The following is an 18,191-nucleotide window of genomic DNA, read 5'->3' as shown; positions in this document are numbered from 1 at the left end:
ACGTACAATTGTTTTTAACGCAGCCAAACATGGTAGTGAAATTTAAATAACTACAATTGTATGAATCATAATGTTAATATACACCAACCAGCCATAACTTGACAACAAATTTCAGAAAGATTATGCCTATTACTGAATACAAGCGCTGTATCAAATAGCAAAATATTGACAAATTGATTGTTTAAACAATGTTTATTTTGGTTTGTGAGAAAAGTTTGAGTGATGTGTGTTGTTTTGATTTATGTTTAAGTCACCAGTTCATTGCACCAACAGCAAATTTGGACTAAGAACCAGAAAATGCGCAGATTTTTTTTTTTTTTTTATGATTATTGGTTGTTTACTATTCTATTGAGCCTCAGTGATGCTCAGCTTCACTCCAATGGAACAAAGACAGTAAATGATGAAGGCGGCGGCCTTGAAATGATAGAATTGCTCTCATCAAAAGAAAATATGGCATTCCTTATTTTGTCCATTGGCTTGCTGCAGGCGTGTTGTGCGTGTGAGATTGTCATTTTTGAAGCCCACTGGCTTATGCCACGGTGGTAGAGCATGTGAGGATGGCAAATATTTTATTTCCTATTGTTGAGGCTAAATTCACTTTGCCTCAGCATACTTTTCAACACCAACACAAACTAACCCAGAATGGAACATTTACATCTGCTTTCACTTTTAACAATATGCACGTGTACATATGTTTATGCTGAGGTTGCTTTCTGCTGACCCGAGGAAGGACTTTTGAACCTTCTTTGATTTAAACAACTCAAATGAAAAACAACTATTCAGGCTGTGGGTAGCTCATGTTTTATTAATATGCTCTGTGCCCTCAATGTCACATGTATTTTTCAACATTTTCGGAGGGGACAACCACAGTAAAGCCCACCATGCTTTTGCCTTACAATTATATGTTCCAATGAAATATTTACCTTCACAGTTTCTGTGTGATGAGCATGTGATCCGAATAGTGAGCTATTAATTTGGTGGCTGTGATGTGTGCACAGCAGATCTACTCCCTGCAGATTGTATTTGTCAAGTTTCAAGCAAATTGTGAAGTGACGCATACACAAAGGAAAAATAAGTATGCGCAGACACATCTTTCTTAATCACACATTCACTGTTTGCGCTATTGTCATTGAACTTATCACTTACGAAACACAAGTTTTTGCGTAAATATGGAGTGACTGCTTATTAGATCCATCCATCGTCAATACCAATCATTTCGTTGAAGGTCACGTGAAGCTGAAGCCTATCTGAGCAACCTGTTGAGATCTACTACAAAACTGTTCACCACTTCAAATTACACTCACAATAATAAATGTGTCGCAAAATGAACACCACTCTGACAATCTCGATAAACATTAACCGTTATTATCAGTAGCAGCTCTACAGTCGCTACAAAGAATCCTAAAATCTGTACAAAACATTCAGGCCTATTGCATCCCTGGTTGAACTATTCCCCCGCTCCCCCAAACCCCCACGAGCTGTTGCCCACCAGGAAAGGCTTCAGATCGATGCAAGCACGCATTAATATTTAGAGATAAGTCATCCAAGCGCCAGGAGAACTTGCAAACCCCAAACAAAAAGGTCTACAAATGCATGGCAAAGGTGATGGCCAAATGTTCCATTGACAGGTAATATAATCTAAAATAAATTTAAAAAAGAGAAAAAAAAAAAGCTTGTATGAGTACTTTGCATTTTAATATTTTTTGAAGAATTATTTTGGTAATAAAACATTCTATAAACTAAACAGCGTTGATTTTGCAGTGTTATTAGTGTTCATTGAAATTATCTTATCATGGAAAGCATTATTATCATTTCTTTAAGTATCCCCCTGGATCGTAGCGTGGCTATTGGAGAGAAAAATTCACACACATGGAAATGAGCAATCAGGGTCAAAAGCAGTGCACACTTCGCAGCGATGATTTGAAACTCTTTTGTGATTAAAGCCTATGTTAATAAATTTGATTTGGAGTGTGGGCATGCTGCAATTCATATAGTATAATATGTAATAAAGCCGTTTTTGAATGTCTACACAACAACTATACAAAATCTTGAGTAGGTTTCAGTTACAAAGTCAGGATTGGATTATGGCCATGCTCCACAATCTTTATTGAGCCAAAGCGCTTATATTACAATAGAAGATTCATAGATCAATGAACAAAGACACATTATTTGTTGTAAATCAAGACGAATTTTCCAACCATTTCGCTCAAGTTGGTTGATTCCTCGCAGCCGAGTGTCAGCGAATCACTGGAATATAGCACGATTATTTGCTTCAATCAAACCTTCAGTTCTTGATCTTTGCAGGGGTGCTGCTAGATTGGTCCCTCTGCTCAGGCACCTTCAGACATGTCAGACATGGATATAGGTCCATGCAGATGTTAAAATCATGGATCAAAGCTTTCCAAAGAGTTTTTTTCCCATAGATCAGCACCATGGCAGAAACCGTGGTATAGATGGATGTGAAGAATAACGTCAGCGTGATGGCGTTCTCATGATGCACGGCTATCTGATAGTTGACGTACAGGTCGACCACGAGGAAAATAAGGAAGACGGCCACCAAAGAAAGAGCCATTTGGATCACCCTCATCTGAGTGCCCATCTTCGGGATGTGAGCACCATTGGTGCTGGCCTTCATGCGGCGCACATGCACCGCCAAGTGCACGGAGATGGAGATGCAGCATTTTACCATGAGCATCCCCGGCAGCACATCTGCAAGGATCAGATAGAGGGCCTCGTAAATCTTTCCAGGCTTTGAGTTGGGCATTAACACGCCGCAGTCTTTATCACCCACGGTGTCATTGGCCCTGTGGAAGACCACCAGCATGGGCATGCAGGTCCCCAGGCCACTCAGTGGGATGAGAAACAAAGCGAGTGTCACATGCTTGATGATGGTGGCCTGGATGTGTGTGTAGCACTGGTTGGGCGTGCTCACCAGCTTGGTGCTGTAGTAGAATGTCAGGAAGCTGCTGTCCCACATGATGGTGAACTTGAGAGTGAAAGTAATGACCAGCATGACGGCGTAGGGCATCTGGGCAATGTGACACTTGCTGTCCACTTCATCCATGCTCATCCAGAAGTAGCAGATGAGCTGGTGGCTGATGTTTGCCAAGGACAAAGCTACAATGATGCTCTCACTGGGGCTCCACTGCTTCTTCTGCTTGTAGTTGGACACGCTCGTCAAGAAAATATAGAGGTTCAAGAACACAGTGGTAACAGCTGTCATGCCCGTCAAGAGCCACATGGTCATTTTGTTTGTCCCAAGCATGATGAAAAGCTCTCTCTCCAAACACTTTGTTGATGTCAGGCTAAAAGGAAAAACCCTCACATTAATTCCACTCTAGTAACACCCTGCCACCTTCTTTAGTCTTTCTTATACAAGCTTAGTCCCAAATCTTCTGTTGGAGTCCAGAAACCGCAGCAAATGGGCAAAGCTTTTTATTTTTAATTATCACTTACAATCCGATGTAAGAGTTCTGCGTACATTTCCCTCACGATCCTTTTCAACACTTTTGGCTCTGTCTGCAGAATCACATTTTGGTTTTCCTTTTCCAAGTGATAATCCTCGCCTGAAGTCGTCTACAGGACGCACGCAGCAAGGTTGAAGCTCTTCGACTGGCAGGGATTTATACGTTGGAGCATCACTTGTGATTTGCATCAGCCGTGACCAAAGGAAGTGATGAGGGTATATTTGCATTCACAGTATATGTGCTTAGTGTGATTGATCCGGTGACTTTGCCGTAGTTTGATCAGTGCGCCATGACGGCTCAGTGGGACTCCTCATGGAAGCGGATTCCTGCTTCCTGGCCACACATTTACAAACACCAGACCACACTCTCACATTCCTATTTGCATGATAAGAAAATAGCGTAACCTTTCCATCACCTTGCGGAATAGGTTAAGCCAATGCAGTTGTACCCGAGTGGTAGGAAGATCCTAACAAGGTGTTGAGCCAGCTCGGTTTGTTATCTCTTAATGTTTCTTTTGCATAATAACGAATCATCAAATTGCACAGGAAAGCGATAATTTTCCTCGCAAAAAGTACTGACAGAAAATAAATTAGTGAAAACCAAAGTTAACGGTTCTCTATTTTCTCCACATAAAAAAATCAAGAAGGTAAAGCAGCGGGGTTTTTTTTCCCAGTTAAGAATGAAATTAAAAGGAAATGAGCTTTCTGATTGAACCTGCCAGACAAATATTTGCAAGCCATCCTGTTCATTTCAGCAGTTCTTGTCGGGTTCATTACTGTCGGACATGCTTATGTGTGTGCACATTGAAGCTCTGAAACCGTCGCCTTTCACGTCTTTTACCAATTAAATTGGCCTAACAGAAAGAGGAATGTTTAAAATGGATAACTAATACAGAAGTTGACATGGTTCAGGTGGACTTAAAGTTAAAGTACCGTATTTTCCGGACTATAAGGCGCACCTAAAAACCTAAAATTTTCTCAAAAGCTAAAGTGCGCCTTATAGTCTAGTGCGCCTTATATATGGACCAAATTCCTAAATTTAAACTGGCCCAAAGCATTGTGTCATGAAATCAATCATAAGTGGCCCACTGAAGACTATGAATCATGAGTCAAAAAGACTATGGATCATTATTTTGTGATTACAAAGTAATTTGTTTCGTCTGAAGTTGGAATAAAAAAGATAAAATGGAGAATGATTTGATTTGGATTAAAATCTGACATGATGCATTAATGGTGCGCCTTATAGTCCGGTGCGCCTTATATAAGGACAACGTTTTAAAATGGGCCATTCATTGAAGGTGCGCCTTATAGTCCGGAAAATACGGTAAGTACAACAAAAGCAAAACAGCGCTTCAGGTATAAAGTTGAGCAAATTGAATCCTTGTGCTTGTTTTGAAATTTGAATATGGCTGCAAACAAGTGATTTGCTCGTAGACCAAGTGCTTTTTTTTTCATTTAACACCTCATTAAGTAAGCACAGAACAGGGATTTTACATTTAAGAATCAAGAATGAAAATAATAATAAGAGTTTTAGTGCACTGCAGTGTCTTGTCCTCATTCACATTTTCACTCAAGTAAAAGACTCTTCCACCACCACTGCTGCCGAGGTGTCACAGGGCAGAATTTGTCGCCGAGGGTGCGCGTGTGCCCTCCATCCTGCAGCTATTATTAATTCAACATACACATAAAAGAAAAGTATTCCAGCAAAATGAAGTCTTTTTGAAGAGAAAATGGGCTGTAGGCAAAGCGCTGACTCGACCTTAACTGAGTGGCAACTAAGCATTGGTGCCCCAACTAGCCGTTAGATAAAAAAAGTAGCTGCTGCTCAAAAATACCCTAACACAGAAGGCAATGGCGCAACATGCCGTTGTGCAAAGGAAATTTTCCAAAAGGCATTAACAAGGCCAGAGGAAAACGACTGTTTGGCCTTGTTTATGTGCATCGTCAGAATTTTAGATGGTAATTTGTTTACAGCAAAATGACATCTGCATGCTAATGCGTTGCTCCAGACGCTCCTCAATTGCTTGTTTTAGAAAAGGCCAGTCTAAGTGTCATCTCTGGTGGTTCATTAAACCTAATTTGGAATTCTGAGCGATTAGGTCAGTGAACCAAAAGTGGGAAATCGTACAGTATTCCTCTCTAGAGATTGTTAGTTAAAAGGTTATTTTATTATGTTTACCTATAAACAAACTGGATTGAACTAGCTTTACAACATGGAAAAGGAAGCACTCAAACAAACCGTATTTTTACAAGTTGTATAAATCAAAGCTATATTAAATTAATATTGCGATGTCAACCCCGCCGAAGGTAATACAAAACTTAGACAGTGCATCACGAAGGACATCCAGTCCGATAGATGAGGTCCGATTCTTTTAGAGTCATGTATCTGCTTATTCTCAGTATGCCTTTGAGGTTGTGTTCAACAGGCTGTATGGCACCATTGGCATTATTCTTTCCAAAATATTTACATTTAAAGTAAAAAAAAGTTTTACAGTTAAAAAAAGGAGATTTTTCTGAGGCATTTCAGAAGTCCATTGTGGATAAATTCTAGTTACACGGGGTAACCGTAGCGGTGGTCGTATTTGAGTGGCGGGAGGGGTTTCCTGACTGAGCTATGTTTTGACCCCTTGTCACTGTTACTGGCATTGGACTCATTGACACTGGGCAGGCGGTTCCCCACTGAGCTGTAGGACACCCCTTGGTGGGTGCGGTACCCCAACACTGAGCGGTAGCTGGAGTTCCTACTGGGGGGGCGGCTCTCTGGGGCACGGGTATCCTCCCTGAAAAACACACAAGTCTCACTCGGCGAATATGAATAAACGCTCTCAATATGCTCGCTAATCCAATACCTGACTTCATTGGCCACCTCCTTCTCATAACGTAATTTGAGGCAGCAGCAGACCGAGAGCCAGATGGTGAGCAAAAGGAGGAGGAGGAGGAGAAGAGCACCTATCACAGCCCCGACGATGACACCCACTCGATTGGTGGCTGGAACACAGGTTGTCATTTTAGTCTGACAGTATCAAAGGACAGAATGGAACAAGACATCGGTTTTGGAATGGGAGATGTTCCTGAAAGGTTCAGAAAGTAGGACTGATGTTCTTTCTGACTTACGGTTGTGTGCCTGCAGCGTCTGTTTACATTGAGCTTTGCCCACAGGGTTTCTTGCCTCACACAAGTAACTTCCAGCATAGCTGTCCGAATGGTTCTTGATCAAATACTCCCCACTCTGTGTGTCTGAATAAGAGACATCCCGGAGGAATATGTAATTAAGCTAACGTGCTTTTGGCTGCTTACAGAAAGTGCCATACTTAGTGGCACAACCGCGGGCGGTTTTCCAAGAGAACTTTCTCTCGTCCATGTATACGTAAGAGGAGAGGATCCCTGGTCTGATTTGCAGCGGAGAGTGACCGGACTGCCTTTCTCCTCCTTGCCGTCAATCCAACATTTTGGAACAGACGGGGGAACTGGAGTGAAAACAAGAAAAGGAAATCACACGTGATTGGAAGCCGGTAGACAGAACTTTAGAAGGACATTCCATTAGAGTGAGAACTGAGTAAATGAACCGGTAAAACCAGTTAAGGAGAATTCTTTCTCACCCATTACGACAACAGTTACTTTCCGCATGTCGACGCCTGGTGATTTTTTGACTTTGCACTGGTAGGTGGCCGTGTCTGAGAGCCTCAAATCAGAGAGAGCGATAGACGCGTCCCCCTGCTTGGGGTCTCCTGTAAAGCTGACCCTGCCAGAGAGGCTGGGGTCATAGTTGTGTATACGCCCTTCTGTGAAGGCCAAGATCTGACAAACAAATATGGAATAATGATGAAAGAGTAAAGCAGGTTTTACTACTCATACAGCTCAAATATGGTGTTGGGCGGTTGCAAAGACACAAAACATTCCTAGCTCTATTTTCATGGGAGACTCACCAGTTTGTCTTTCTGCGTCATGTCTGGGCTAAGGTTGGACCATTCAATGTCGAGTTCCCCGGTGTCTTTGAGTCCTGGGGTGTAGGTGCACCCGAGTAGAACCTTTTCACCCTTGGCCTTCTGGATGGTCTGCGAGCCCGAGGATGTAATTTGCATGGCCTGTGTCATATCTGCGTGTTCATATAAGTTTGAAACAACTCAAGACTCATTTTGCCATTCAAAATATACAGTACACCTCAAAGGTAGCAGACATTATTACACTTGCTAGATGAGAGATCACCGATCTTTTTTAAACTAATTAATGCCAAGGGCTAACAATGTGATTCAACACAGTCAATACGACATTAATACAATACTAATAATGGTATATGGGCTGATTATTTTATGTATTTTTTTATGTTATTTTATTTCTTTATTTTACACATTAAACTTAAAGGTTCTGCCTGTGATTCATTTTTTTCTTGACAAGTTATTTTAGTCATTTGGTTTTGGTTGGTTGGTCAATTGCTTATTTTATTCAGCCTAATATCGGAATTAACATCTGGCTAAAAAAATACACATCATTTGGGCCCTCGTCATTAATATACGTTACAATTTTCAATTACTGATATTTATTTATACGAAGTCACTGGTCATGTTAATGATTTCACAGTTGGAAACATAAATATCTATCACGTCTCGTCCCCGGTTGTTTTATTATGTGCATATTGTCATAGTTTCTGTCCGTGTGCCTGTGTGTTCGCCCCTCCCCTGCTGTGTGCCCATGATGAGTGCGATCATTCTCACCTGCCTCTTGTTGCTTGTCGTGTATTTAAGTCCTGTCCGCCCCTCACTCCCCGACGGATCATTGATGTCGTCACGTCTGTTGTCTTATGTCCCGGTCAGTCAGTCCAGTTATTGTTTTGTTAAGTTGTGTTAGTTTGCCGATTCTGTCAGTTTGTTCTCCTTATCCTCGCTTCCAACTACCTTTTTCATTTAATAAACCCTGGTCCAAGCTGCATTTGGTCGCCCTGCTCCATCCGATCCTTGACAATATCAGTAAGCAACATTTTATTTCTTCAAATAACTGCCAGTGTTTCCATATTCAAATGCTGACTACAACAATATTCCTGGGAAATTAAAATTGTTCCATCACTGTAGAATGATTTTTAGAACAGGCCCACGGGCTACTCCTTAGGGCCACCTACTGCCCGCAGGCACCTCGGTGGTGACCCCTGACGTCAAACCGTTTTCACTGCAGTGTATATATGTGTGTGTGTGTGTGTATATATGTGTATTATCACACCACATTATGGTATGGCGTATGCGCAAGTGATTTGCAAAGATTGAATTGAGGCAACTGAACTCGTTTTTGTCAGTTGACGACGTTTCAACTTCAATCCACCAAAAAGCTTTGTTGTAGTTAAACATTTTTAGGCTCATGCATTTATGGTTTTCTCTGGATACTCTGTGTTCTTCTCCCATTTGCCAAAACATGGATGTTAGGTACATTGAAGATACTACATTTTCCTTGTGTGAGAATGGCAGTATGGGCCTTTGGATTGGCTAGCAACCATTCCAGAGTTTATTTCTTGCTCAAGGTCAACTGGGTAGGCTCCAGCACACATGGACACATGTTATTGTACATATTTTAACGACAAATTGAATTTAAACAAACACACAAACAAATAACATCCATCCATATTTTTTTATACTGCTTATCCCCTCGGGGGTCGCGGGCGTGCTGGAGCCATTCCCAGCAGTCCTCGGGCAGTAGGCGGGGGAGACCCTGAACTGGTTGCCAGCCAATCGCAGGGCAAACAACCATTCGTACTCACACCTAGAGACAATTTGGAGTGTTCAATCGGCCTACCAAGCATGTTTTTGGGATATGGGAGGAAACCGAAGTGCCTGGCTAAAACCCACGGGGAGAACATGCAAATTCCACACATGGAGGGCCGGAGGTGGAATCGAACCCGCACCCTCCTAACTGTGAGGCGGTCGTGCTAACCAGTGCACCACCGAGCCACCCTGGTTTATTTATACACCCTGAAATACATTTCTTGTTCTACAGTTTGTAGAAGCCAAAACCAAGAGTAATCATGTAAAACAAGATAGAAAATCGCTTTCAAATGCATGACACTTTGTGCTTAATGACATTCAAGCTGAGGGCCTGTGCTCCTAAAAAGAGTGCTGCTCTTAATGTAATTGGCCTCCAAAATAAAGCTACAGCATACCAAGTTTGCCGGAGGTTTCTGTTTACACTATACCGTCTCAGTGCATGCATTCTTTGTCATGTCCAGTGTGCCTAACACTCCCAAATGAGTGTATTTTAAAAACCCTGTCTCAGTAGCTCTCGCAAAGCCTGCCCTGCCGCCCGCATCTTAATTTAATGTTTTATGTAGGCAGAGACAACGGCACTGAGCACATTTAAACGTGTAATGTTGTCATTCATCTTCGCCTCATTTTCCCTTTTAGATGTTTCGACCTTGGCTGAATTTCTCCATGTAGAATACTTATAAATCCAGTCAGTCCCGCTGTTGACAGCCCTCGCTGTTAATTTTCCTCACAAACACTCCGAAGGCACCTTAATGCTATCGCCAAAAACAAAGTACACTGAGTCATTCATTAGAGGCTGAAAGTGACAAATGTTATAAAGGCATTTTGGGAAAACTTCTGATTAGTCAGTCAAACGTTTATAGCTGGAAAAGCACCTCTCCCCGCTTTGGGCAAAATGCTGTCGTCTCAAGATGATGTGTTGTCCAAGTAAGCACAGAGGGGGCTAAACTTGTCACACAATGCAATTAAGTCAGGATTCATACACACCAGGCGACAGGCCGGCTGCATTTGTAAATTCAGAATACATATATTACAAGTGAATGAGGTGGTGCAAAATGAAGACCTGTGGGGGGTATAGCTTGGAGTCTTGTTTTTCTTTGCTCAGTGCTCACTTAATTGTTATTAAAGAGCAGCAAAGGAGGTCTGGATATTCTGAAACATGACACTGTACCAACAGGCTTCACTGCACATCTGCAATGCAGACAATGCTATGTTTACTTTTAGACCACCGAGTGCGTGAATTACCGACGTGCTGTGTTTGTCATCATATATCCTGACTGTTATTGATTCGAAGGCAGACAGTGGTAGAAATAGAATTGGCTCATGAGTTTGAAGAGAAAATCATCAGACTCACCTGTGTTTAGGTGAAGTGCTGCCAGAATAAAAACACAAATTTTCAGCCCCGGCTCCATCATAAACCTGAGAAGTGGGAAAATGATTTAAAAAAAATATCCTCGTGGTATATTTTCATGCCTGTTGTTTCACTCATTTAATTCTGGCTCCCTAAAAGCTCCATCAGACTTCAAAGTAACATCTGACATCGTTCTTGTGATTTAAGAATCCTCTTTACAACCAAGCTCCAACCACTATTTGCCTTGTTCTATGCCTGGAAGCCAGAATAAACCAGAATGGTAATGCTAATCAAACTCAAGTGAGACAAACTGCCTCTTAGGTAAACACACTGTGTTATATTCTGTAGCAGATGCAGAAAGGTTATGGAAAATAAAATATGGCATGAGCACTAACATACCTTTTAAGACAGGAGGAAATCCCAAATTAATGTTAGTTAGTGTAATCCTGACAGTGGTTCACTTCTGATAAAATGTGCGGATTTAGCTGTCAGGTGAAACTCAGCTGAAGTAACTAGGACCACACCTTCTCCGTCCATAGGGCAGGTTGTGGCCACTCCCACACTCATATCTGAGGAAGGCTTATTTTTGAAATGGGGCTAAAATACAGTGAGTGCTTGCTTAATTATTAAAGCTAATCAAAACTATTAATCAGAAAGCAGCGTCTGAAATGAGTTTAATTTGTCTTCTGTCGGTGTTTCTTGCCTATAAATGTATCCTGAGCAGGGGGTGAAGGCTGGGATGAGTAATTGCCTGCCACGACGTTGTGCACGCGCACAACTATGTTGCTACGCAAGTTCTGTGTGCTGATCACGTGTGTATGTCAACAGCTTCGTTCACAGCAAAATTCTGCATGCCTTTTAATCCAAAATGATTTCTGTGCTCACTATTGCTCTGTATTTCTGACTGTGTGCAGTTTAGCATTGGGAAATTTGCAACAAGTTGTACATTATTCAAGGAGGAGACAGTAAACAATTACATTTGCCAACACACGCTTCTGACACACCTTTTCATGAATACACTCTGGTGTCACTATGCACATGCACAAAACACGATGAGACGTTTGGGTGCCTCAGTGCCAAGGAGACGCATACACATGTAGATCCCAGAATATCTGCAGCACTCAGGCGGAAAATGAAGCCTTCCCTTTATAATCAAGGAACTCACTTGTTTCCGTGTTTGACTTATCATCTAGTCTCAACTTCCGTGAATGATTTACAGGAGCTCGGATGAGTTGGTGCCTTGGTTTGCATATTCAGTTTTACAGTAGCCTCAAACTCACTGTGGCCGATGACATCGAAATTAAAAGACTAAGTTGAATTTATCGATCGCATGAGAGGAGAGAGCAGTAAGCGGGGACGTGAGCGATGAGCATGGCGCTACTCATTAAGGATGGAGTGCCGGCTAAATGTGATTCATGCAATAATGTTCGTTAAGGAGATGAAGAAATTAGTAACACTCAGCGGGAAGCTCCATCAGTGCGTCAGGAATCACAGCCACTTCCCTTGTGTAGCTACCTGATCATCACAAAGAGGTCATGGATGAGGGGACACGTCGATAAATCTGTCTATTTATGTGTCCGTGAGTGATTCTGCAAATGTCAAGAGGAGTGTAATGTTGAACTGCATGACTGCTTCATCAGCAGGTGGTTAATTGTCTTGGTGGATGATAGCGTCCTGGCAACTGCATGGAGAGGCAGACGGTCTGACAGGATCATGGTGGGAACAAACAGACTCTATTACACCATTAAGACCCATTATGGACAAGAATGATTTTTGGAGCTGGACTCGACCAGGCCAACAACCTTAAAATCCAACTGTCACTATCACATGAGTTCATGTCTTAACTGCCTATCATGCTCGTTTTGGCACTTTGGAATAAATGACTTATGAATGTTGGCAAAAGGAGGTAATAAATGACCAATGCAAGAAGAGAAGCGACAAAGAAACTAGACTTGCCGGTAGGCATACCGAAATAGCACGACAGTATGACTCATTGTGTGTCGACGCAGAAAGACAGGTAAACATGTTCTTTTTAAGATAAGATAGGACTGCTGCAGGAATGGCGATGCAAGCAGAGAGAAGCACTTACAGTTAAGTTCCGCACCGTTTTCAAAGACATGCTCAGCTTTCGCTTTGACGATATACAGCACATCATGCATATAAATAGATCTGGACGGCACAGTGCACAGGAGCAGTCAACGCATTTGCCCAACAGTTCTGAGGTTGGGATTCAGATCTCAGCCGTGGACTCCCTGAGTGGAGCTCACGTGTTCTCTCTCGGCATGATGGCTTCATTGAAATTTTGTAACCATTCATATGCGCTAATGTTTGTGTGTGACGGCAACCAGTGCAGGGTGTACCTCACTTCTCGCCTGAAGAAAAAGTCTTTTGGAAGCTGTAGATGTCAAGGCACACTTGAGCTTCCACAAGACTTCTTTTGTAGCTTATTAAAACAGATTGAAGTGATAACTTTAAATTCGAGAAAGATTTGCTTAAAGTGATGTATTTGCATCATAACAAGTATAAGCCAAGGCTGTAGGGTCTTGCACAATAAAAATGAGTGGCAAAGATTCATATTCCAAAATTGCAACATTGCCGAAACGTACAGTGCAGTACAGTCAAGCAGTCTCTTATTACTCTTGTTTAAGAAAAACAACCAGTTAGAGACAGCCGGCATGACCGATGATTTGTCATTCATTTGCTGTGCCCTTGAGCTTTGTACTGACCTTTTACACTTTGCTTTAGGAGATTTTCTGAATCTATGTCAGAACATCTATTTCTGTAAAATAAAAAAAGAACTGTCCATCCCTCATTTGCCAACAAGTTGCACTAAGCAAGCTAATGCACAGAAACTACCACGTTTGAGAATCGTGGGGTAACAAAAAGTCAACGTGACTAAATACATTTTTCACTGCATTATTTAATTATCATCATCATCATCTTGCCAGTTATGCTTTGTCAAACCAGTACGATTGCTCCCACATTATGAGCCGAGTGTATTTATGCTAAGATGTACTGCAAAAACCCATGTTAGAATTTCAAACAGAGGCGCACGTTCAAGGATTGCCGCAATCTGCTGTGCACTGTTGTTATTATCAGCAGGAAAATGCAACACCCACACACTAACTAGACTGAATAGTGGAAAGGGTGAACAGAGTTATTATTACAATTGAATAGGCAGCAGGGACACTGACAGTTTTTCTGTCAATTCTACTCTCTCTCCTCACGTGAGCAACAGTAGACTCTTACAACCACCAAAGATTACATTAAAAAGAAAAAGAAAAAGAAAAGTTGGCTGCTCCATCTTCAAAAACATCTAAAAGGTTGGAGTCAATAATACATTTCCAAAACAGAAAATGAAGTGTGTGTTTATTGCGTATTTACGGCTCCATTCCTCTCTTGGTTCTCTTGCAGCACACCCACACACATCCCCGCTTGTACACACAGCCTCCAGCAATGTGAGCATATATGATAGACCCCTATAATCCAATAAGTTGTGCTTCTCGTGCTAAACCAAGTTTGGCACACACCGAGAGTCCATGGAGACTACAGATCTCAAGCCTTGCTTGCAGGAGTGGGATTTAAACTCTCATACAATGGAATCATTTGATGTCTGTTTAGGGTGAGGATGGAAGAAAAATTATTAGGAGTGCTACAAAAAGAAATTTGATTTACAGCACGTTTTCTTTTTAAAATATATTAAGATATGTGTGGAATTGACTTTTATGAGAGCGCTATATCTTTTATGGAACTGAGAAGTCACTTTATTACAAAGTCATTATCTTAATGTTATTCAAGGATTAATTACTTCATGCTGTGCAAAGGATTTATTGATACAGAGCCCAACTCCAAGAAAATGTTGCCTTTATGATTATAATTTAGTCATTGTTGGCTGTGTGGAACTTACAATTTTTTTGTTGTAGTTACAACAAAATCACTTTCCATTTATTGCTCCGATTGCTACGTTATTATTTTGACACTTTATAATGGTTTCCAGCTGTGCCGCCTTATCCGTACATTGGGCAAAGTGAGAAACATCAAATTGCTATACTGGTAGAACTGAGAGATAAAAGGCATGGGTGGGTTTGTGGAATAGTTCAAAGGTGCTTGGTGGTAAACAATCATGTGACTCACACTTGCCGAGATCTTTGGTTACCGTAACAACCAAGAGCGGCACAAGCTCGTTGTGACTCGGTCAGCGGCTACTTGTTCAAAAACGACAACTAGGTATTGTCCAGCGCTAAATTAACTATTGGCCTTATTCCAAAAATCATGATTATCTGCTCATGATTCTGTATTTTCATTATTTCAGTCTGAGGCTTGTGGAATACTCATATCATGACCCTTAATCATACATTCCCTCCAGGATGTGAACATTTCCATTTGTATTTAATGCATTATGCATAACTCATTTCTGCAATGTGTGTTGTTTTTGAAGTTTTGTTCTTGTGGATGTGGTTTGCAAAATCTAGATAAGCATCAATGAAGACAAGACAGAAAACAAACAGGAATAGAACAAAGGCTGTCAAGGGAGTGTTGCCGTACGTCGCAAAAAGCTGCACAAACATTATTAGGACCTTAAGTGCAATTTAGGTGTGTCTGTGATTAGAAATGTCTAGTTAGAGTGTAACCTTCACAGTTGACAGAGTTGCAATTCATTCCATGCTACTGGCTGATGGTGGCAAACACGTAGGGATAGAAATCTTGTTTCATAGCTCATGAGACTCTCCAAATGGTCTTTATTTGTCAAGAATGTAAAAAGCACGAGGAATTTGTTTCATTTTGGATATACATTATGTACAAATGGGCAGCACGATGTAACACGGGTTAACACGTCCGCCTCAGTTCTCAGATGGAGGGTTCTGGCCTTCCTGTGTGGAGTTTGCATATTCTCCCCGTGCCTGCGTGGGTACTACAAGTTCCAAAAACATGCATGGTAAGCCGACTGACCACTCCAAATTGTCCATAGGTGTGGCTGTGGAAGGTTGTTGTCTAAATTTGCCTTCCGATTGGCTGGCGACTAGTTCAGGCATTATGAACATTTTGTAATTTTGGTGGCTATATTTCTCAGCTGTAAGTAAGACAGCTGGGTCGCTCAAAACCCCACTTAACCCCATGTGGCTGCCACACACCTTGTATTACGTAGTCGCTGCGAGGGCACAGTCATTTTTTTGGAACCGGTGGGACTGGTGCTTAGAGAGGACGAATGAGCCAACGGAAGATGCTGGAAAAAAAGCACATTACATTCGTTGCAGCCAGGCTGTTTCTGTACTTTGTTGCAACAGCAAATTGGACTGTTACGGATGTGATTCAATGAGAAAGTGCCTGAGCAGCTCTTGAGACAGTTTATACCTCCACAAAACTGACTTTGCACTACACATTTTATTCTTTCGTTGAATAATTTTCCTAATAAATATTTTAACTAATTGGCATTTTTACAGTACAGTGTTACACCGAGTACCCAAGACAAAGATGTTTCCAATTTCAAAGATATTTTCTATTTTGCAATACGTCCTTCTCTTCTCTTTGTCATCATTACTCATCACAAAAAACAGAGAGAAAACCAATAGTGCAGACTTTTGATGCAATTGTTTTATTTCAGAATCATTCAGGTCAACTTTTTCAGATGAAAAACATGATTCATTTTTTTCATGTGAATATTATCAGATTTGACAGATGCATATAAAGTGATTTCATTTTCTTTGTTTGAATGCTGCAGTTGCAAAGAATTTCAGCATTCGGGAGTGATGCAAATAAACTAAAACTAAATTATTACAACTTCTACACATCAAGTCTTCTTCTTTGGATTCATATTGTCAGAGGGAATCATAACGGGATAAACCCAATACTGTAAATAGAATTCTGTGTCACTGTTAGCATAAGGGGGGAAATGACAATCATGTGACTGTTTAGTGATAATGAGCAAAATGTATTCAAGTTAGTCACTTTTCGACTTTGCCTAAAGTTTCAAGGAATACTTTTTCTGCTGTCAACAAATCACTTGGCAAAGTCTCTGTCTCTGTTTCTTTCTTGTGCTGTGTGATGAATGAATACATGAATTCACATGAGCATGTCTTCCTCTACTATGCATCTTTTGTAGACAGTTGAAAAGCTGATAATAGGATGTTACCAAGTCAAATGTTCGACATTTACGGGCACATCCACAGTAGCCCTGCAGACTTAACATAATACGACGTGCTGCATCCACACTATGTCAAACACGCTCACCCTGGACTGCAAAACGCCAACAGAAACCATATTGCGTGTAATAATTTTGAAGAATACATTCATAAATAAACAACCAGACAGACAAACACCCCCCTTGACAAAATAAAACATTTAAAATGTCTATTAAATCGGGCAAACACAATTTTCATCACACATGGGTTAGCAATCTACCTTCATATTTTTTTAGAATCCATCCAAGTACATGAAAATGACATTATGATAGATGTATTTGCATATTATGAAATGTATTCAACAGGATTTTACATAGAACAATGATGAGCCCTTATATTAGTGCGTTTTCTCTGCCAAATGGTGGCAATAGTTAGCATTGTTCATTCGCAGCATAAAAGTTCAAGTTATGTTAATGGGAATCTACATTGCCTCCACAAATGGAAACAGGTTCTAGATGGGTTTTCTAAATGAGATTATACAGTTAAACACATTCAAAAGACTGGCGGGAGGCAGAAAGATACTGTCATCTTCGCTCCAAATCATTTGTGTTTCCGAATAATCTGAGAGTGGAGTCGAGTAGAAAAGGAAATGTGTCATATGATGTGGCGGGAAGTAGTGAGGCTGATGAGATTAATAATGATCACTTGATGAATTCTAATTTACAGCAATGAATAGATTGTATGGTAATCACTCACAATGCACAATCATAATTGGATGGTGACGCTGCCACCATCCCTTATGAAATTAGTGGAGTGACTTATAGTGTGATAAAGGGGTAGACATAAATACAGTACTTATTGCTGATTTTGCCCGTTGAATGCACAAATTAGTTATAAAAATAAACAAATAAACAAGTGATTATTTTTTTGCTATCCACTTGTGTCCAGGTGTTTTCTAGTTAAAAGTACAAACTTGATCTTTTGTGACCAATGATAATAATGAAGTTGTACATTTGCCAAAGAAAAATAAATCTCTTGTTTTCTCCCCTCTCCGGCATTTAGTGCACAGTAAAGTGCTCTTAACGGGCTTGATGTTGGATAATGTGTATTGCCACAGAAAGGAAGAAACCAAGAGATATTGCCCTGGGTTGATGGTCAACTTTCTGGGCTATTTGAAAGCACTTTTGTCCTTGAGAGATGTCAAAGGGAGCAAAGTTGTCAAGAACATTTGTCACTGTCTGTACATTTAAGTTATCCATATAGATTACACATTATAAGAATATTTTTTGGAATGAATTATTTAAAAAAAAATCCATTGTGGTGATCAGTCCTTTTGAATGACTATTTTGACAGTCAAGAAAGTTTTGTAAATTACAGTGGTGCCTTGAGATGTGAGTGACCTGACTTTTTATTTGAGAACTCAGCTGTATATCAGCCTGTTGTTTTTTTAGCTGAGCACAAACTTTGGAGCAACGCATGTAGATAGATATTATAACATGCCCAGACATATA

General features: G+C 40.8%; 2 protein-coding genes across 3 annotated transcripts; both read right to left on the bottom strand.

Moving 5' to 3' along the window:
- Nucleotides 1-860: 860 nt before the first annotated feature.
- LOC133153816 (uncharacterized) lies at nucleotides 861-5,467 on the bottom strand. Its single transcript, XM_061277992.1, has one exon. The coding sequence runs from the start codon at nucleotides 3,263-3,265 to the stop codon at nucleotides 2,285-2,287; it is 981 nt and encodes a 326-aa protein (XP_061133976.1). The 5' UTR covers nucleotides 3,266-5,467; the 3' UTR covers nucleotides 861-2,284.
- Nucleotides 5,468-5,612: 145 nt separating this feature from the next.
- Nucleotides 5,613-11,117, bottom strand: vsig8b (V-set and immunoglobulin domain containing 8b). 2 transcript variants are annotated; one of them, XM_061277989.1, is made up of 8 exons: nucleotides 10,961-11,117; nucleotides 10,565-10,629; nucleotides 7,393-7,562; nucleotides 7,066-7,264; nucleotides 6,778-6,933; nucleotides 6,581-6,703; nucleotides 6,316-6,454; nucleotides 5,613-6,246 (listed from the first exon to the last, which is right to left on the bottom strand). In XM_061277989.1, the coding sequence occupies exons 2-8, from the start codon at nucleotides 10,623-10,625 to the stop codon at nucleotides 6,018-6,020; spliced, it is 1,077 nt and encodes a 358-aa protein (XP_061133973.1). In that variant the 5' UTR covers nucleotides 10,626-10,629; nucleotides 10,961-11,117; the 3' UTR covers nucleotides 5,613-6,017. The 2 variants fall into 2 exon arrangements, with proteins under 2 accessions (XP_061133973.1, XP_061133974.1); XM_061277990.1 differs by having other exon boundaries at nucleotides 7,393-7,551; nucleotides 10,961-11,047.
- Nucleotides 11,118-18,191: the final 7,074 nt, after the last annotated feature.

Source organism: Syngnathus typhle, linkage group LG5, assembly GCF_033458585.1.
Source record: "Syngnathus typhle isolate RoL2023-S1 ecotype Sweden linkage group LG5, RoL_Styp_1.0, whole genome shotgun sequence".
Classification (NCBI taxonomy): domain Eukaryota; kingdom Metazoa; phylum Chordata; class Actinopteri; order Syngnathiformes; family Syngnathidae; genus Syngnathus; species Syngnathus typhle.
The sequence above is the reverse complement of the archived record's forward strand: the minus strand, read 5'-3'. Positions and strand labels throughout refer to the sequence as shown.

Bases quoted from the DNA above. Each gene is read 5' to 3' on its own strand.
- vsig8b (XM_061277989.1), bottom strand. From the start codon at position 10,625: ATGATGGAGCCGGGGCTGAAAATTTGTGTTTTTATTCTGGCAGCACTT. The intron at 6,704-6,777 runs GTATGGCACTTT...TCTCTTATTCAG, and splicing joins GCCCGCGGTTGTGCCACTAA to ACACACAGAGTGGGGAGTAT. The intron at 6,247-6,315 runs GTATTGGATTAG...TGTGTTTTTCAG, and splicing joins GAGGTGGCCAATGAAGTCAG to GGAGGATACCCGTGCCCCAG.
- LOC133153816 (XM_061277992.1), bottom strand. From the start codon at position 3,265: ATGCTTGGGACAAACAAAATGACCATGTGGCTCTTGACGGGCATGACA.